The following is an 18,602-nucleotide window of genomic DNA, read 5'->3' as shown; positions in this document are numbered from 1 at the left end:
AGTCAAGAAAAATGCCATAGGAACATCCTATTATATACCAGTTTCATTATGTAGTTTGTTTACATGCTTGGACATTACAAAATTAACTATTAGTGACAATCAATTTCAAACAGTCCTTTATTTGTCTATAAATAAACCAAGAAAAAAGGGGGGAATCGAAAATTACTCCTTTAACTCAAAAAACCCAAACATAAAATGATTTTCATTATAATTAAAAACAAAAGTATTGTGCTATTATTGCTCCCATTTTATAAGAATGAGACTCTGGATAACAGTATACCTAAAGTAAATTGTATAAATGTAACAATCATGGAAAAAGGGGGGGAAATGTTCTAATATCACAACTACACTCCACAAGTTATTATTTTTTTTGGTGGTGTGGTGACATAATTTATTCCACAAACTCCAGACCACAATTTACGGAGCTCGGCTTTTGTTGACAAAGATATTAATGTCAAAAGTTTTAATTATATAGAATCCCAGCTCAACAGCAGAAACATTTCAAAGGGACACAAATAAAATCCCAGCAGTGCACCTGAAGGCCAGTTTTTTTTTTTTTTAACTTTGCTGTTGCAGGTAACAATTGATATGGCGAGTCCGTGCACATTATCCAGTCTCTCTACTTAAGTCCTTCAAGGCTTTCTGCCTTTCTTGCGTAGTGATTGTCCTGCTCCAGAGAAAGCGATGAATCTGTTCAGGGCATCATCCTGGGGGGGGGGGGGGGGGGGGGTTAAAAGAGATTTTAAAATAGTTATGACTGGAATATTACAGCATGAGTTCTACAAGAAAATGTATTTAGAGAATTCACGACAGACAAATAGAATGAATGACACAATAAAATAGTTTAGTTCCAGTGCTATGACCAAAAAGGTTGTACCAGAAAAGTGTGAGAAACTGAAACACTGTAAATACAGCCTAGTGTAATATGTACAAATGTATGATGAAATTGATCAAATCCTCCACATTTCTTACATCTACAAATTTCCTGGGCAGAGGCCTCGAGTTTCTGATGAAGGTGATCCTGCCAACTTTGAATTCGTAGTTGGGAATGCCTCTGTGAAATGAAAGTTCAGAGTTCACGGTTAAGAATTTACACTCAAGGCTAACACACTGCTAGAATGGTTCAATGTTGAATGACTTATAGTAAAATAAAGATTGAACAGCTTAAGTGTCTCCTTATACTGTGGAACTCTGATAAATGAATATGTCCCATTGTGAAACAGTAAAAAAATGATGATTTGACACATTCTAGCGGTCAAACACTGCAAAGCGAGGCAAGTCTATTGTTAGATTTAGCAATTTGTTAAATGGCCAAACTATGAATTATGAATTACACACAGTTTGGCAATTCTCCAGCAGGTGTTAGACTTATTATTTCCAGCTGTTTATCAAAGACCTCACAAACATCATCATAGCCTGATATCATCTCCTGCTCTACTGTACCATAGTGGTCAGTAGTCACTCACAGGAACAAATAAATATGTCAGTCCACAATGCAATCTGCTGTGCTTCACCCGTCACATTGTATGTCAAAACTCAGCTCACCAACCAACTCAGGGAAGATGTAGTTGTTCTTTTTGAGACGTCTTGTCAAATATAGCCAAAGGGCCAAGACAACATAGTGTGGGGTGCCAGCTGGCTTAGACCTTAAAAGGTACAAAATTCTAAATTCAGAGCAAATCTATGATCGAGGGATTGCCTCCACACGGATCTCAACATGGTGACGGCAAGCAACTTACTATGCCAACAGCCCGGACAGTGCCAACAGCCCGGACAGTGCTGACAGAGGTAACCTGAGGATGAACCAGCGGGTGACCGCTATGCTCCCACGACAACGATATCGCTGCTAACCGCCTTATGAGCGCAGTGCAGAGCGGCGGCGATTAGCTGGCCAGTGGGGCACGTAAAAAACAAAAAACCCACAGAGAAGCCCGGATTACAACACACACAGAGTGTAACCGACTTCTTTCTCTGCTCAGGATGCCACGACTCCACAGTATATTTACATGACAAAAAGTTGCTATAGTAATGCTAATTTAGCACATTTAAGGTGCTGGCCATAAACGTCCTCAGATCGGACCCTGGTTTTACATCATTCCCCAAAATCGTAATAATGTCGCAGCGTTACCATGTTGAATAGTTCAAACATTATGTTACAATATTCCATTTTTTTGGCCACTTCATGTGTAAATGTATAAAATACTGAACATCACCTTTTGATGTCACTTGGGTCAAGAGGGACGGGGCAGGGCTCAATCCCTTTTAATTTACCATCCAAACGATTGCCAGAGCCGGTGAAAGCCTGAGGATAGGAAACACACCAGAAGTTACATTAGCTGCAGTTGTTACGATTATCAGCGCGGCTTACTTGTCTCTAACCCACAGCATTTACTCACTCTGAATCGCAGGTCCATGTCGGCGTAGCTGGTGGGATCTGCTTCTTCCTCCTGTGAAGAATTGAGTTTTTTTTTATCAAATTGTTCAGAGCACAAACTGTACATGTACCTTTAGGGTTCGGTGCTTACCGTTGGTTCTTCCTGTGCCTGGGGTCGTCGTTCGGGCTCTTTGTAACCCAAAGGAGCATCAAAATCCACCTGAGAAACAGAGTCACAACACATTTAAAAGGGAGAACACAGCAGAATACTTCACTGTTGTCTGTGATAATCACTGCTATTGAGGAGCTTACGTTCATATCGCACTCGATGATAGACACGGCTTTATCTGGCTTGGTCTCCATCACCCGCAGCTCGTATATCTGAAACAATAATACAGATGCCATTAGTAGTCGCATTCAGTCGAGCAAAAAAAATGAAGACTCGTCTGACACGAATTTGAAGAATTTAATTCACCTTTTCGTTGTAGTTGATAGCTACGACGTCACCAGTTGTCAAGCAGGCAAAGTTCCTCAGTGCATTCTCCAGTCTGAAATAAAGTGACAACTTAGTTACTCCCTACAGTTAAAAACCCTACATGTGAAAACGGGTCAATTCAATGTTCCTAACTATTATTTCTTACACTGCCTTGGGGTTTGTAATGTCCAGGAAGTCGGGGCTCTGTGGCTGGAACTTTGAGTAAGTGGCCACCATGAGGTTAACACTTTCCACTTGGACCAGACCACCTTCCTCCAGTAGGAGATTCTGCATCATCTGTAGCAAACAGAAAGAAGCAGATCTACAGTGCTGCCTTGGTGGATACTTACAGAGTGGCTTTAAAATCAACAGAAAACAATTCAGACACAGTTTCTTTTTCTCACCCAGTGAGGCAGGTAGCAGATTCCCTCGTCCGCCACAAACTCCAGCACGCCGCAGTGTGTCATCCTGTCGGAGTTCTTGTTGGTCAGCTTGAACAGCATTGGATAGGTGATGTTAAGTCTGCCTGTACAAGGAAAAGGAGCAGAAAGGTTAAGCTCCATGGACGGTTCATACGGGACTTTTGTAATGAAGAGGTGTTTAATTTAACTTGCACTTACTGAGCTGGTCGAGGGCTGAAGGTGGCATTATTACTGAAAAAGAAACCGCCCATTAGCTGAGACAACACATCATGTAAACAGCTTTGCTTCAGGTTCAAAGTCTTTGGACACATAAGATATGCAAGATGCAACATTTTTTAATAATGTTTGTGAATTATCACCGTACAAACAAAAGGGCAAACCACCATTATTTTTGAGGAATTACAGAGAAACTGCTGTAAAATGTAATGTATCTTTCAAAACTATGGCTGATTTTAGCATTTTTTACTTTTAGAAATATGAAAGAGCTTGAACTGACAGACGTGTCCACAGGGGTCTACAGCTTACATAACGATAGGTTGGCAGCTCAAGAGAGCAGAGATGACTCACTGGTACGGTAGTTCAGGTTTCTTGTGACTTTATGATTATTCTGAATTTCCCCATCACATTTGGGAAACACTGCATTCATACAGGTTTCATTAGGTTTGATTGGGGCAAAAAAAGAAGGAGTGAACTATGGCAGAGTGGGGAAAAATGCATTGTGGACTGAAGAATCAAAGTTTGACATCTTAAAAATGCACTTTTTCAGAATCGCTTTATCTCAAAATTGTGTATTCTTGTGTTTTATTTTTCTTGTATGTCCTGTGTTTTAGTAATTCCTACCTCGCTTGGCATTATTACTTTATCAATTATATTGTATTCGTTACTTACCTGTAACTCTTGTTTTTTTAGTCTTTGTGGAGCACTTTGTAAGTTTTGTGCTATATAAATGAAGGCATTATTACTATTATATTTCCGTTCAGTTAGTTGGCATTTAAAAGATTCAATAAAGATTGGACTCAAAAGCATTTCTGTATTTACAACAAACTAAATCCTATGTTTGCAATTTAATTATTTGATTGAGATTTGATTTTACCAAGACGCGATTGTACAGGCAGTGTATTGAAGAATATGGGGCATATTTTGTGACAATAATAATACTTACTTTTTCCTCCTTTCTCCACGTCGGAGCGGTCGTTGGGACCTGCCAGCATGGACACAGAGTAGCAGCGGTACTGAGTGGAGAAGCGGTTCTGAAACCCCCGAGACATCGGGTGGTCGAATACGTGGAAGGAAAACTGTGGAACAAACCAAATCCTATTAAAATAACATGAATTTTACGTGAGTTGGTACAATCCACCCAGGACCTAAAGTCCATGATGACAGAGCAGCTTTCTGCTGAAGTCGTGTTGTTGTTAGTCGCTCGCTCGCTAGCTAAACTGCTCCAAGTACGGTTTGTTTCGATAGAACGTTGAATGTTTCGTCAACGTTGAGCCAAAGCGGAATGTCACTCACCATGTCGACAGTGTTGGTCTTTGGTTGTCAAACGACTCAAATCAAAATGGCTTTCGGTCTTTATTCTCTTACTTGAAAATGTTGCTTGTGAACTGTGACTGTCCACTGTTGTCTTCCGCTTCTTCCGGAAGTGTACGAGCCGCAAGTAGGAAATGACGACACGAGAGACATTAGCCAATCACAGAAGCCCATTGAAATAACAGTTTTATCATTTTTTATTAAATGTTTCCTGCAAATTCATGGAGGATTTGGTATTCTGAGATGAAAACCAATTCCAATTTAACCTCTGTAATATTAAAAATGATTTTATATTGTTTCTCCAAAAATAGCACTTCCATGAAGTTGAATTAAAAAATAAAAAGCCAAAATAGAAGAAGCAACAGAGGCTGAGATATCCTGACTTTCACCTGTTTTTGGAGTTGAAACTGACGAGGGCTTGATGCCAAAACGCGTTTGTTTTTAGGTCTCACGTGACTATGCTATGCAAAGACGGCATTTTAATTTGGGAGTTTCTTGTTATTTTTCAACTAAATACTTTGTGGTGAGTCCGTTTGTTGAACAGATGGTTTCCACGGTCGTGACAATTTCAAATCTTAATTTGAACATCTAGAATTCTGACACCCATCTGCTGAGGAAGATAATTAAATAGTCAAAAGCTACAAAAATGCACATTCATTTTCAACCAATTATATTCTCAATAGACACAGCCTTCATGTCCATGCCCAAACTGAGATTACCATGATTAAACAGCCGTTTAAAAAAACCAAAAAACGTTATTCTCCTGCGATCACAGCATGATTATACTCCTCGTGCCTAGTAAACGTCACTTATGTGTAAAATCAGTGGAGCTGCCCTTTAATATTTACCAATCAGTTTACATAGAGCATGAATAAATCGCACAGCAGCCTTATTCAAAGCCACGCAGTTTTTATTGAGTCTTATGAAGACCAAATCAGACAAACATAACTGACAGCAGCACACTGATAACAAGTTAAAAGTCGTTATACAGTACCGGTATATAAAATACAAAACTAAGAAAAGGCAGTACTGTGGTATTGTAGTTGCACTTTGAGAGAACATTTAAAAACTCTGAAGGTACAGAAGGGAGTTCTATGTATTTGTAGATCAACATGAGTCTCTGAACATGTGTGTAACATCATTTCTGCCTTCTTATTTAGATGTAGTTCTTCAAATCGGGGGCCAACTTTTGGCCACTTCTTGATGCAAGGCTTCAGGTAACCACTGGCAGTATGCAGACAACAGGACTGTAGGGAGTAGAAAAATACAAAATGAAACAAGATAAAAATGTCAAGAATGCAAATAAAAATCAGACTCGAGCAGAAAGCCATGCTAATTAAATGAAATCCTCACATTTATCTTCAGTTTTCCAGACAGAGAGAAGGGCGTCTCTGCAGTCGACCCTCTTTGACACCAGCACTCCCAGCAAAGTCTCCGTCCTCGGCTGCAGCCTGAAGCAGCAGAGACACAGCAGTAAGAGAAAAGTCATTTCTTTGAAACAAGTTCATTTGTAGTTTGACAAAAATGGAAAGTTGGCATGGAGAAGGCAGATCAGTGTGTGAGAGGGCCGACTTACTTTGCCCACGTTTTCAGCATGATGGAGGGGTTTGAGAGGAGGACGCTGCTGTGTTTCATTAGTTTAGGACAGACCTGAGGACCAGACAAAGCAAACATCACAGTTCCTGTCAGGTTTGGTCAGCTGCCGGCAGCATTCTTCCAACTTTTCTAGAGTTTGTGCCAACAATGCAGAAGGGACAGCACATCCATATGTTATATATATATTCAATTTACTCAGATAAAAACTTATCCAAAAAGTGTGCATTGGTTAATATGTTAAAGAATGTAAATGTTTTGAATTTAGAATTCATTTTTGGTTTGATTTGGATTCATGATCAGTTTTGTTTTGTATTTTATTTTATTGGGTGTAGTAGAGGTTCAATTTAATATGGAATTCATGATAATGCTGTATATTTTACTAAGAGAAGTAAGGCTGAGTAGTTTTTGCGAACATAACTGCTGGAGATCCAAATAAACAATAAAAGGGGAGCAGGAGTTTTTAGGATAGATTATTATTAATAATAATACTGTTATTATTTTGTCCTCTAGCAGTGATCAGGACTGTTAAGGATTGGACAGAGTGGTCAGGTTCAAGCCTAACTGAAGCTTGAGTGATGACTGAACAGAGCTGATAAAACGTGCTGCAGTACCTGTCCCTCAAGCAGAAACCTTGCAAACATTTTGTAACGATCGAGGTCGTCTGGATATTCCATCTCCACCGCTGGCAGCGGCCAACCTACACGGACTGCAGGAGAAGCACAACAATCACACAAGCGTAAGCAGAGACACCTTTTTGGCACAAACAGGCATGATAATCAGCTATGGAAAACCTACAGAAGGTGCTGGGGCGGTGACATCTGATGGTGCCGGTGGATGAACAGAACCATGGTGACGGCGACTCCAGAGGGGAGCCCGAATGACAATACTGGGGCAGAAGCTCTGGGATCCACTCTGCTTCTACCGCTGACACACCTGACGGAGAGGAAGACATTTCACCAGCTGAAACCATCAGCCTGCAAATCTAGACAATTCAATTCACACAGCTCAAGGCGAACTTTGTCGTCCTGAAACATGGCAGTTTAGAAATCTTGCATTTTCTGCAAAATTTTCAGGAGAAACGCAGAACATGAAAATGAGCAAAACATTGTCCCTCGATCAATAATGTCCAATAGGGAAGTCTGTAACAAGTTATGATTGGTTGATGGAAATCGTGTCAGAACATTTGAATTCCAAACTGTCTTTTCGCAGCCGTGTTAAGCAAAGATAACATCACACCAGAGATCCTTTGATTTGTCTAAAACAGGAGTTTTAAAGTCTGACATTGAATCTTAGTATTCAGTTTACCTTTTAACGTTCCACTGCACATCTGAAAAATATCTTTTTAAATTCTCACAGATAATTCCATGTGAAAATCAAGCACCCTGGATACCACATGTGGCGTTTAATCAAAGCTCATTCACCTCTCATGTACATCTTGGTGGTCTCCATGATCTCCTGGTAGACTATGAACTCCGGCAGCGTTTTGAACAGCGCGGAGCTGGGATGAATGAACACCGGGTCGTCCAGGAGAGGAGTCTATGAACAAAAACAGATACAGATGAGATGATGAAGGAGAGCTATAGTCGACTCCCTTCTTTAATCACAACTACAGCCCTCGGAGCTACTTGCCTTGTATCCATTCTTCCATTTGGGGTCCAGTAAATCCTCTGCCTGTACGCGCCTTGCGAGATGGTCTCCCAGTCCGGCCAGAACAATCTGCCGCAAGCAAACCACCTGGTGCTCTGTCGGCGGAGTCATCTTGGGATTCACAAATACTCCCACCTCTGGACAAACTGCGTTCACTGGGATTAGAGAGAACGCAGAGATTAATTCATCAGCTGCATGCCTCACTGGGTGGAACTGACTGGGATCATTATTTTATGTGTAAGGCTAAATGAAACCTGACTTAAACATTGCTTTCCTAACTTTGTACAACTAAATATAACGTACACATTTACTGAATTGTTATTTATGATTAACATAATAAATTGTAAACCAGCAACTTGGTGAAAAAAATCTTTAAAATGAAAAGGAATTGCGATTCATGTTAAACTTTTAAATGCAGCAACAAATCTGTCAAATCCTAAACAGGAATCAAAATTCCAGTATACAATGAATACAGTATGTACACGTAGAATGTAATTGAATAGGCCCCATTGTCACAAACACCTGATCCAGCTATCTAAGGCAGCATTGGCCAGATATTGGTATGGATGCATCCCTAGTCTTCTGTGTGTGTTTCTGTACCTGCGTTGGTAAGTTGTCCTCTGAGCTTCCTGATCTCCACCATGGCTTTATACCTCAGGCCGTTCTCCTCGCAAAACATGGGAGTACAACCGGCAAATTCACAAGCACCAACAGCACCTATTTGTCACATGTATACAGAACTGTAGTACAACCATATCAAGGTACTTAATATAAAACATTTTGTACAATAAAATCTGTTTTATATATATATATATATATATATATATATATATCTCACTCCACTCTTTACTGTAAAGTGATGATATTTTTTGCTAGTGCATCTTGCAATCAGGTGAAAAACAAAGTTAGTATCCAAAAATAAATGTAATTGTAGACCAGATACCAGGTCTGTTCGATCCCTCAAATCAAATGCTTTTTGATGTTAGTAAGTCTCAGCTGGAACCTGGAAGAAAATGAGGTTTATGAAAAAACCCAGCTTACCCAGCATGACCATGAGGTCCCCCAGCAGCAGCGGTGCTCCTTGCCCAGCCCACAACCTCCTCATTTGGGTCAGCCGAGCTCGACGCTGGGTGAGCTTGGAGCTCTCGTTTTCACTACGGTCAGGTCTGAGGAAAAACAGAACTGTGTTACGAGAATGAAAAGAAAATGAAGTATGCAGCGTGATCGAGGAGCCAGCTGACCTCACATTTGTGTCAGTTAATCTTAGCCCTTCTGACACAACTATTTCTAAAAGCAAGACCTCAGAAGCCCCTATTCTAGTTTGAAACATGTTCATCTATAAACAGATATCTTTAGAGCAAACGTGCGTCCTCACCTGTCGAGATCTTCGAAGAGCTCCCGGACTGTCATGGCTGCTACCACAGCGATGACGTAAGGAAGGCAATCCTGCTGCTTACCGAGAGCTAACATTTTAGCATAACGCGGCGCCACGGGGAACGAAGCCATCGCTCTGCCGAGGGGGCTGATGGGACAGCTCAGCCTCGCTCGCTCCATCTCCTTCACACTGAGAGGAGAAACAAAAACAGTTTACAAGTGTGGACATGTGACACGACTAATAATTAGCTCAATCTGTCTCACCACACTGCGTAAACTAAGACAGAATAAACATTTTAAATAAAAATTATCAAAGACTTTGTTACTCAAATGTCCACATAAAAGTGTCAAATGCTGCGTTCCAGACATCTCAGAGTGCAGAAACGTCCCTCAACACGACCCAAAGTGTTCCAACAGTTATAAGGCAGGTAAAGATAGGGTAACCCATCTACATTGGTTACCTTCCGGTGCGAGGCGGCTCTTTCAGAGCTCCCAATGAGACTAACAACTGCTCTGCTGCAACCAGAGCTTCGGCCGACGGAGACGTGGGGAAGGGAAAGTTGACCACCTGCACAAACAGAAAAGAACAAAGCTGTTTTTATGAGAAGATGCAGCATTTCACTCAAAGGCCTGCTGGTGAGTTTCCGTTGACTTTTTACTGACCTTATCTATGTTGAGGTCCTTCATCTGTAAGACCAGGTCCTCCACAGGCCTGCGAGTAATCTCTGCCTCTGAGAACAAAGTGAAGTCTCCAAATACTGCAGACGAGTACAACCTGCAGAAACACCATAGAAACACAGAGACCAACATTTGTGAATCCTCAAGAGAAGAAAACAATCATGGGATCCAGTCGTGGCGGTTTCAAAGCCCTGACCTGTAGCAGTGTCCCGGCTCCGTTCGTCCCGCTCTACCCGCCCTCTGATTGGCTGAGGCCTGTGAGGTCCACATGACCTTGAAGGACGACACTCCGGTCACTCTGTCGTAGAAGCGCTTCTTCACTCGTCCGCAATCGACCACGTACTTGATGGCGGGGATGGTCAGGGACGTCTCGGCCACGTTGGTGGCTACCACACACAGACGAGTTCCAGGGGGAGGAGGCCTGAACACCTGCAGGTGAGATACAAGATATCACTGTAAAGGTTTATTGACTGTACTGTCTCACATGGACACCTCAGCTGTTGGACAGCGAGGGCTGAGAACAGCTAACGGTTTGGCTAAACCTTAAATTTGTACAAAATAGACACATTTTTAGATATTCATTTTTGTGTATTTGTTAGATCAAAATCTAATTTATTTTCTGGAAAACAATGCCTTTAATTGGCACGTTATTGTGTACTAGTAGGCATGCATAAAACTGCCTTCTATCACACTAATTTAGATCCTGTTCCAACATCACATTTTTACAAGAAACATCAAGACAAGTACACACTCTCAAAATGCTGTTTTGTTATGAACATAACAGTGACTTCACTTAATAGGTTGAAGGACGACTTTGTCACAGAGGCGGCAAAAACCTGAGCCTCTTAATCTACACGTCAGGATGCTTTGAGCTAGGAACTAGAACCAGTCGGGGGAACAGCACAAATCTGCAATGTAATTAAAGCAGTTAAAGGGAGTTCTTTGCTCAAGTTGAATTTCTTTGATAATTGAATTTACAAAAATTGGAGAACAATGGAATCTATGTATACAACATTTTTCGAGTGCCCACAAGTGTTACCAATGTTGGAAAAAAAAATGAGACTCGATGTGCTAATTGTATTGAACTACTTACATATTTTCAACCTCTACTGATCTGGTTAGTGCAAACGGTTTATACAATTTGAATCGAGACAAGTAGAATAACATGATAACTTTTTTTTAAGCTTCAATTTGGTTGTGTCATCCGACTGAAGCGTCACACATGATGTCATTAAGGACCGTTGGAAATTTGAAAATTGTACGAAGATGTCTGTTTTAGATAAACGGTGTATTTTTGGCAATTGTGTTTCATGAAAACTTGCTTTTCCATCCCGCCTGCTGGTTTAGGGGTTCAGAGGGTTAAAGACATCCTCCATTTTCTACCCCAAATGCTATATATTTAGCCAATATTTGTACGTTAGCAGTGCAGTGGATGTCCATGATGGATGCAGCTAAAGTACTGTTGCTGGGAAATTTATGACACAAGTCCAAATCTTTAACTCAGTCTGTGTATGCAAAAGCAACCCAACTTCTTGTCATGGATTAGTTTAGTGCTGACATAAGATAATAATCTCACCTTGGCCTGCTGCTCTGGAGCCAACAGAGAGTACAGAGGGAGAACGTAGAGAGGAATAGAGGGGTCGGCCTTCTCCTCTGCAAAAAACAAAACACAGAGCAGAATAAGTAGAAGCACTCATCTGAAACACATCCAGCTGGATTTGAAGAAGGATTAATTTGGAGCAGCTCGCCTGCACCGGCGGGATCGTCTCCGAACTCCAGGTCAGAGCAGTCCTCGTCCTCGTATCCGATACCCGCCTCTCTGTCCTCGTCCCCTTCGTCCAGCGGGAGGGCAGAGTAGTTGTCCAGGTCGATTCGGGGCAGAGACTGAAAGACAGAGATAATACTCTCAAAATATGCAAGTACACACTCTTACAAGAGAAGAAATGTTTTAGTTTACGGTGGCTTTTAGGGGTATTTTACTAAAAGCAGACTTACGACCGCCTTCTTCCGTTTGGCCTTTTTAAACTTCCTCATCGCCTCTGAGGTCTCTGCTTCCTCGTCTTCACCTAAACACAAAAACATGTAATATACAAAATTATACTCAGAAATGTATATATGTCAGAGTTTTTGAGGGGGCAAACAGGTGTGTTTCAGGCTCACCTGTCGTTGTGTTACCCTTCCTGAAGGGGAAAGCGTTCCTCAGTTTTCTGCACAGATTGTGAACCTCTGCCTGACCGGTCAGAAACACCAGGATCCCACCTGAAGGGGAGAGACGAGGCATCAGGGTGGTGAGTGTGTGTGTATGTGAAGGTAAAACTCCTGTCCTGCTTACTTACAGTTCACATTTAGAAACTACACCGTTAAATGTACAATGTGTAATTCTTCAGGCATCCCACCACAATATCTTAACAAACACATCTATCGATGCTGTGAAGCTACAAGATTCTCTTTCTTTCTTTAATCTGATCGAATTCAGAATGTTTAACTGCTTCCCCTCCAGAAAATAAGAGCTTTCAGGTCATGTAAGAGCCAAAAATGATATCCGTCACGTGTGTGTATTTGCACCTGGAGGCAGCATCCGGTGGATCTTGCAGATTTTCTGGAAAGCATCTCCGGTGTAATCCTCCATCGGGGTGCGTTTGTTGAAATGTATGGTGACCGGGAACTGGCGAGCGTCCACCTTGGTGACAGGCGGCGGTGTCCTGAACAGCTTGGCGTTGTCTGTGAAGTCCTCCACTCGCAGAGTAGCCGACATGACCAGCAGCTTCATGGGCAGACCTTTCTGCAGAGACGTGAAGAGTGGGAGCAGGGAGATGAAGATGAGATAATGTCCTGTGATGCATGCTGTCTGTACAGCCTTTAAACATTCAGGGTGTTTTTACAGCAGACTCTCACCTTGTTTCTGAGCGGGACGATACGAGACAGCAGTCCAATGAGGATGTCTGTGTACACACTCCTTTCATGAGCCTCGTCTATGATTATCACACTGTATCTCTGGAGAAGGAAATCCTATGAGACAAGACAGAGACACTGAATGAAATGCAGGAACATCAAGGTAATTAAAAGGAAATTAAATAAAAGAAAATGCTTTTCCATTTCTCATATTTACACTGAAAAAAAACTACCATATCATGGCTTATATGGTTGTAGTAGTGTATGGTTGATTGCGTGCAGCGCAATGTCTCAGGGAGACATCGATTATTGTTTCAATGTATGTTTTAAATCTCCTTTACTTTTGCCTTTATGCTTTTAATAGTTTCATGTGAAGCACTTTGAATTACCTTGTTGTTGAAATGTGCTATACAAATAAACTTGCCTTGCCTTGCCTTATTTAAGTTGCGATTTTTGAAGCTCATTTAGTTGAATTTCAGACTGAAAACACTATGTCTCAATATCCTCATATGAGGTTCTTAAATCTCCCATTCTTCAGAAGATTGAAGCGCTCAGTGTGAAATATAAATGTGATCAAATCTTACTACATATATATTTTTCACAAATTATGTTTTCCCCCTTGATTCCTTTTGAATGAGCAACAAAAAGGACACTCATAAGAACCTTTAAAACAAAAAAAATCATTTGTTCCAGCAAAACAGAAAAGAAGAAGAAAAATGTTTCAGGTTAAACCCACCGAGTTGAAACCGAAAAAGAGGATTCAAATCAATTTACGTAATGAAAAAGCTGGGTGCTCTTAAAGAGACAGACTAAACATAATCACACATTCATCACTCTCCCTGTGTGTCCCTGTGACTGTCACTATCCATCTCTCAGTTGTCATGAAGGAAAGCAGCATTTACCTGGATGCTTCTTCATCGCCTCGTTACATCATCAAAATGGCATCAGATACACCAGTAAGCCACAGTCATGTTTACTAAGATATTTCAGGAAATGATACCTTCTGAATCTCCTTCAGCAGAACACCATCTGTCATGAACTTGATCTTGGTATCACTGGTCACGTTCCCCTCGTATCGAATCTGGTATGACACCACCCTAAACACGGACGCACAAACATGCAACACACACTACATTTATTAAATGTTTCCGTGAAACGCAAACCCCACCCCCCCCCGAAGTCAGTTTCATTTGAAATGTCTTCAGTGTCTGTTACCGTGTGGACAGGTTCATCTCTTTGGCCACTCTGTGGGACATGCTGACAGCTGCCACTCTTCTTGGCTCTGTGATGCCGATAATTCCGCTGCCGCTGAAGGAAACCATTAGCAAGAAGACAACAGTAACCACATGATATCACCCACAAATGTGCATCGGCGTGCAAGCCGTTTTTACCAGGTAAACATCAGCCTACCTGGCGTAGCCGGCTTCATACAGGAACTGAGGCACCTGAGTGGTCTTTCCACTTCCTGTCTCTCCACAGATGACGACGCAGGGGTTTTCTCTCACTGCCTCCATGATGACCTGCTCCTCCGCCAGCACGGGCAGCTTCAGACGAGCCTCCTGCAGCAGCAGGTTGAAACGCACTTAAAGCACACTCACAAACTAAAACCACACACACCTGTCTGAATAGAACTCCTGTGGTTTTCACACACCTGTATCTCTGCTGATCGGTCGACAGGAATGAAGATAGTCGGCTGGGGCGGCGTCTTGGTGTCTTTCTCCTGATCTAAAGTCTTCTCATTCTGTCCATCTTGTTCCATTTTGGGCTGTTCTTCCTTCACTTCCTGTTTGTCCCCCATCTCCTGACAAGGAGGGGTGGTCACCTCTGTGGCTTTGTTCACTTCTTCATCTTCCTTCTCCTCATCTGACGAGGTGTCGAGATCGCTGCTCTCTTCTGCCTCTCGCTCCTCTTCTTCATCCTCCTCTTCTTCTTTCCATTTTCTTTTTCTGTTTGCTCCACTGAGACTGCTGATCTTTGGTCCTGAGTCTCCATCTTTTATTGCATCTGGTAACCTAAAAATACCCCAAAAACAGTAAGACCCCTGACTCTACCTTCTCCAAATGAGAAAAATACCTTTTTTTGCTTTTCTTAGCTTAAATGTTGCATCTGTGCACTTACTCTTTGGTCTGGTAAAGTTTGTCTCCCAATCCCAGTTTGGAGGTGGTGTACAGCAGCTTCAGTTCGGACTCTGAAAGCTGCACCTCGGCTAGTTTGTTCAGGATGTCTGCTCTCTGGACGAGAAAGACAGGAAACCAGGTGAGTGGGTTGTGATCTAGTCCTTAATATCTCCTTTGTTGGTAGAGTTACTAAAAGTATGACAATTTATTTCCAGTACACCCAATGATCTTATGCAGGGTGAGTTACTGTGAATAACTGGGTAGGAATAAATTGGTTCAATCGTGTGTCTAGGGCTGGACATCATATGAACATTTTCAGTAGTAACACCAATTCTGATATAAGAAAACTGTTTCTCTTTCTTTTTATCTTTGTTTCTCTCTCGCTCTCACTCATTTATTGTCATCTCTTTACTGTCTGTAATAAAAGCAATGCCCCAAAGAACATCTCAGGTCAACATATGATAAGAAACACATTTCTCTATTAAACCTTTTTTCATTCAATAAAAGAAACCAAAGTTAAACGTTGTCTGAACAAGCAGCCGTACAAAAGCTCCTTAAAATTGGAAAACATGTCATTTAAATCAGGAACTATCTGACAAAGAATAAATAAACGAGACTACATAACTGACCAGACCATCAAAGCCAACTTACGACACCACTTTGATATGTGCTCATTAAAGTCTGTACTTCAAAATTGCCTTTTGCTTCAATACCCAGCGCTAATATCTACAGTCTGGGTACATTTTAGAAAATCCCAAAGACATGTGGTATTTTAGGCATCACTATTTTACCATCAAGTTAAGATTCATGTATATGTATTAATAAACAAGACTATGATTAAATTAATTGTTTGGATTTGTAATCAATCGCTCAGCTGTTTTTGATAAGATAAACATTGAGTGATGGTTTTAGTGATCATTAAGTCTATAAAAAGTTTTTTTTTAAAAGAAGTAAAAAGCCATCAGAAGATCCCAGAGTCTGACATTTTTTTGGCCTGACTGATGGTCGAAAACTCAAAGATATTCAATTTATAGTGAAATAAAACATAGAAAAGCTGCAAATCCTTAGATTTGCTTCAGTGTACGTATGAACTGGACCAAAGTTGGCCCAGATTAAAAAGACTGTGAAACCTGATCAGGGGACCCCCTGTCTTCTTAAACCCTTGAGTGAACCTGCTGCAGCATCAACCTGTGTCTCACCTGAGCTTTCTTTTCCTTGCGCTCCAGGACCTTCTGCAGCTCTTTCCTCTGCTTCTTGGTGAGGGCCTTTCTGGTGGAGGCAGGTGTCACTGAGGCTTTCTTCTTGTGGGCTTTGCTGGCAGAGAGGACCAAAGCGTTGCTCTGGTCTACACCTTTTAGCCTGTCCCCATCTGATGAAAACACGTGTTACAAACCAAAACTGACAACACATTTAAGTGGCAATAAAGACCACATTAACTTCACCAGTTTATAGATTTCATCTGTGAATTCTTACCTTGAAGTTCCACAACGACGTTTGTCTTCTCTTTCTCTGCTGCTTGTGGGGTGTCACTTTGCTGTCTTCCCTTCCAGTTGTGTTTCCTCCTTAGTTTTCCCATTTTAAACTGAGGTCTGTTAATAAATGAATCACAAACTGTGTGTATAATACCACCACCTGATAACTTGTAGTGTTAAACACCCCGAAAAACCAGCTAAAACGAGCTAACAAGCTAACTGAAGCTGAACCATTCCGGTAAAAATGTAAATTACTCTTTATGAATATTACAAAATACAAATATTTATATATTAACAGGTCAGACAACCGTATGTGTAATTTAAACAATTCACGTGTGAAATTGCAGCCTTGTACAAACCTCACGTGTAAACAAACGACGGTCCATCAGTTAAAACTGTCCGCCGCTGAAAGCTTGTCTCAGCATAAAGGTTCCGCTACGAATACGAAATAAACCCAACTACCAACTAGCATTTATTGCTTTACACACGTCGTGTTGTTTGTCGATAATAGTTAAAGGACAAATATGTTTTGTTAGCTTATGATGAGAACAAAATGAGTCTGTTTAAATGACAGAGCCGATTTAAAGGGAAAGATCTAAAAATCAACACAAAGTGCATCGAAATTTTCTATTGAATCTTATCTTTAATTTCATCCATAATGGAAGAATTTTAAAAACTGTATTTAAAAAAGAGAAACACAACATTGCCATAACATGTGGGTACGTTTTAATTACACCTGTAATATTTGGTTTGAGTTTAAAATCTACAGAATCTACAAATCTACAGTTCCAAAAAATGAATAACAAAACTTTATCTGGGACGAACAGGAAAAAAAATCTTATTGACAAATTTAACTAGAATGGAAAATGGCAAATTACTCCGTGTGAAATAAACATTAAAATATAGCAGGGTATGCACTGTGGGCTGGATACCTACAGGCACGACATCGACTGCCAGTGGATCGACATAACTGAACTCAAACCTGGAGATTACATTTTCCAGGTAATGTTTCCCATGTACCATTGATCTTTTTATTCAAATAAAGAGTGAAATTATTTACAGCACTGGCCTCTCACAGGAATCCCATATATGTTCTTCGTCTCACAGATAGTAATTAATCCAAACTATGAGGTACCAGAGTCAGACTACACCAATAACATCATGAAATGCAGATGTCGATATGATGGCCATCGTGTGTGGATGTACAGCTGCCATAATGGTAAGACCTCTCAGTTATTTTGATGAATATCCGTAACATCTACTATGGACAGTAGATGTATTTCATGGATCTATGAAATGTTGATGATCAAAGAATTTAAAGGTGCAATGTATAAGATCTGGCCAGAATTTAAATTTAAAACATGCAAAACACTATCAATAGGACGTGAAGAGTTTACAGTGTGTCAAAGACGTCTATGTGTTGCATTGTGTTGCAGAGATAGAACATTTTGATACCGAACAATCCTGTTTCCCCATCTGCCACAGATAGATCTCATTTCAAAGCCCACTGGCAGAAGGGAGGGATGTTTACAGTAAAGTCCAATCATACGTTTTACGCCAGAGTACATCCCATGAACCATAAAGCCCATGAATTACAGCTGTCATAAGTACCGTTATTTAGAACTGAGGAAGTGAGCTGCCCCACATCTTTATCCGGTCCCTATAAATCACGGCTGCTTTCTCTGTCGAGGAACACTAGCTGTTGCTGCTTGAGTGAGGCAGGACACTTCTGTTTGGGTAATCTGTTGTGATGCAGAGGGTAAGCTGAGCTGACCCACACAGTAGGACCTGAGAGGGGACTAACCCCATCACTGCTGCTGCTTCCCACAGAGATGTGAAGCCCTCCGTCGGGACCAGACAAACGGTAACTGCAGCATTTTACGCAGGAGGGACGGATCTCTTGTGATTCCTATCACAACTTGTTCATGTGTCTTGGATAGAAAGAAACTGTTGTGTGCAAAAGCAACCTTATATATGAAGGCTTAAGCATGCATGCAGCAAAAGGCGATCAGCGGGCTGCTGGAA

The 18,602-nt window shown here is 41.1% G+C and overlaps 2 protein-coding genes across 2 annotated transcripts; both read right to left on the bottom strand.

Annotated features, from left to right (window-relative positions):
• Positions 1–105: 105 nt before the first annotated feature.
• ufd1l (ubiquitin recognition factor in ER associated degradation 1) lies at positions 106–4,922 on the bottom strand. Its single transcript, XM_079269659.1, has 12 exons — positions 4,784–4,922; positions 4,434–4,566; positions 3,470–3,502; positions 3,254–3,375; positions 3,016–3,146; positions 2,850–2,922; positions 2,687–2,755; positions 2,526–2,594; positions 2,397–2,447; positions 2,214–2,302; positions 973–1,054; positions 106–707 (listed from the first exon to the last, which is right to left on the bottom strand). Exons 1-12 carry the CDS (start codon positions 4,784–4,786, stop codon positions 633–635), a joined length of 930 nt encoding a protein of 309 aa, XP_079125785.1. The 5' UTR covers positions 4,787–4,922; the 3' UTR covers positions 106–632.
• Positions 4,923–5,706: 784 nt separating this feature from the next.
• On the bottom strand, positions 5,707–16,923 carry dhx37 (DEAH (Asp-Glu-Ala-His) box polypeptide 37). The gene is made up of 26 exons (XM_079269966.1): positions 16,579–16,923; positions 16,305–16,474; positions 15,107–15,219; positions 14,640–15,000; positions 14,399–14,547; positions 14,204–14,296; positions 13,989–14,085; positions 12,992–13,105; positions 12,662–12,878; positions 12,257–12,355; positions 12,092–12,162; positions 11,845–11,980; positions 11,673–11,749; positions 10,293–10,525; positions 10,082–10,193; positions 9,880–9,986; positions 9,420–9,608; positions 9,086–9,210; positions 8,645–8,761; positions 8,027–8,199; positions 7,819–7,933; positions 7,193–7,330; positions 7,009–7,103; positions 6,378–6,451; positions 6,155–6,252; positions 5,707–6,048 (listed from the first exon to the last, which is right to left on the bottom strand). The coding sequence occupies exons 1-26, from the start codon at positions 16,679–16,681 to the stop codon at positions 5,972–5,974; spliced, it is 3,453 nt and encodes a 1,150-aa protein (XP_079126092.1). The 5' UTR covers positions 16,682–16,923; the 3' UTR covers positions 5,707–5,971.
• Positions 16,924–18,602: the final 1,679 nt, after the last annotated feature.

The sequence above is a fragment of the Melanostigma gelatinosum genome (assembly GCF_949748355.1).
Source record: "Melanostigma gelatinosum genome assembly, chromosome: 6".
Taxonomy (NCBI): Eukaryota; Metazoa; Chordata; class Actinopteri; order Perciformes; family Zoarcidae; genus Melanostigma; species Melanostigma gelatinosum.
This window is presented reverse-complemented; position numbering and strand designations above follow the sequence as displayed.

What these genes read in the sequence shown, in the direction of transcription:
- ufd1l (XM_079269659.1), bottom strand. An exon ending in CGTGGAGAAAGGAGGAAAAA is followed by an intron (nt 3,503 to 4,433) that starts GTAAGTATTATT and finishes TTTCTTTTTCAG; the next exon opens with TAATAATGCCACCTTCAGCC. An exon ending in ACATGGACCTGCGATTCAGA is followed by an intron (nt 2,303 to 2,396) that starts GTGAGTAAATGC and finishes TCCTATCCTCAG; the next exon opens with GCTTTCACCGGCTCTGGCAA.
- dhx37 (XM_079269966.1), bottom strand. Translation starts at nt 16,681, where the DNA reads ATGGGAAAACTAAGGAGGAAACACAACTGGAAGGGAAGACAGCAAAGT. An exon ending in ACCGATCAGCAGAGATACAG is followed by an intron (nt 14,548 to 14,639) that starts GTGTGTGAAAAC and finishes CTGCTGCTGCAG; the next exon opens with GAGGCTCGTCTGAAGCTGCC. An exon ending in TATGAAGCCGGCTACGCCAG is followed by an intron (nt 14,297 to 14,398) that starts GTAGGCTGATGT and finishes GGTTTCCTTCAG; the next exon opens with CGGCAGCGGAATTATCGGCA.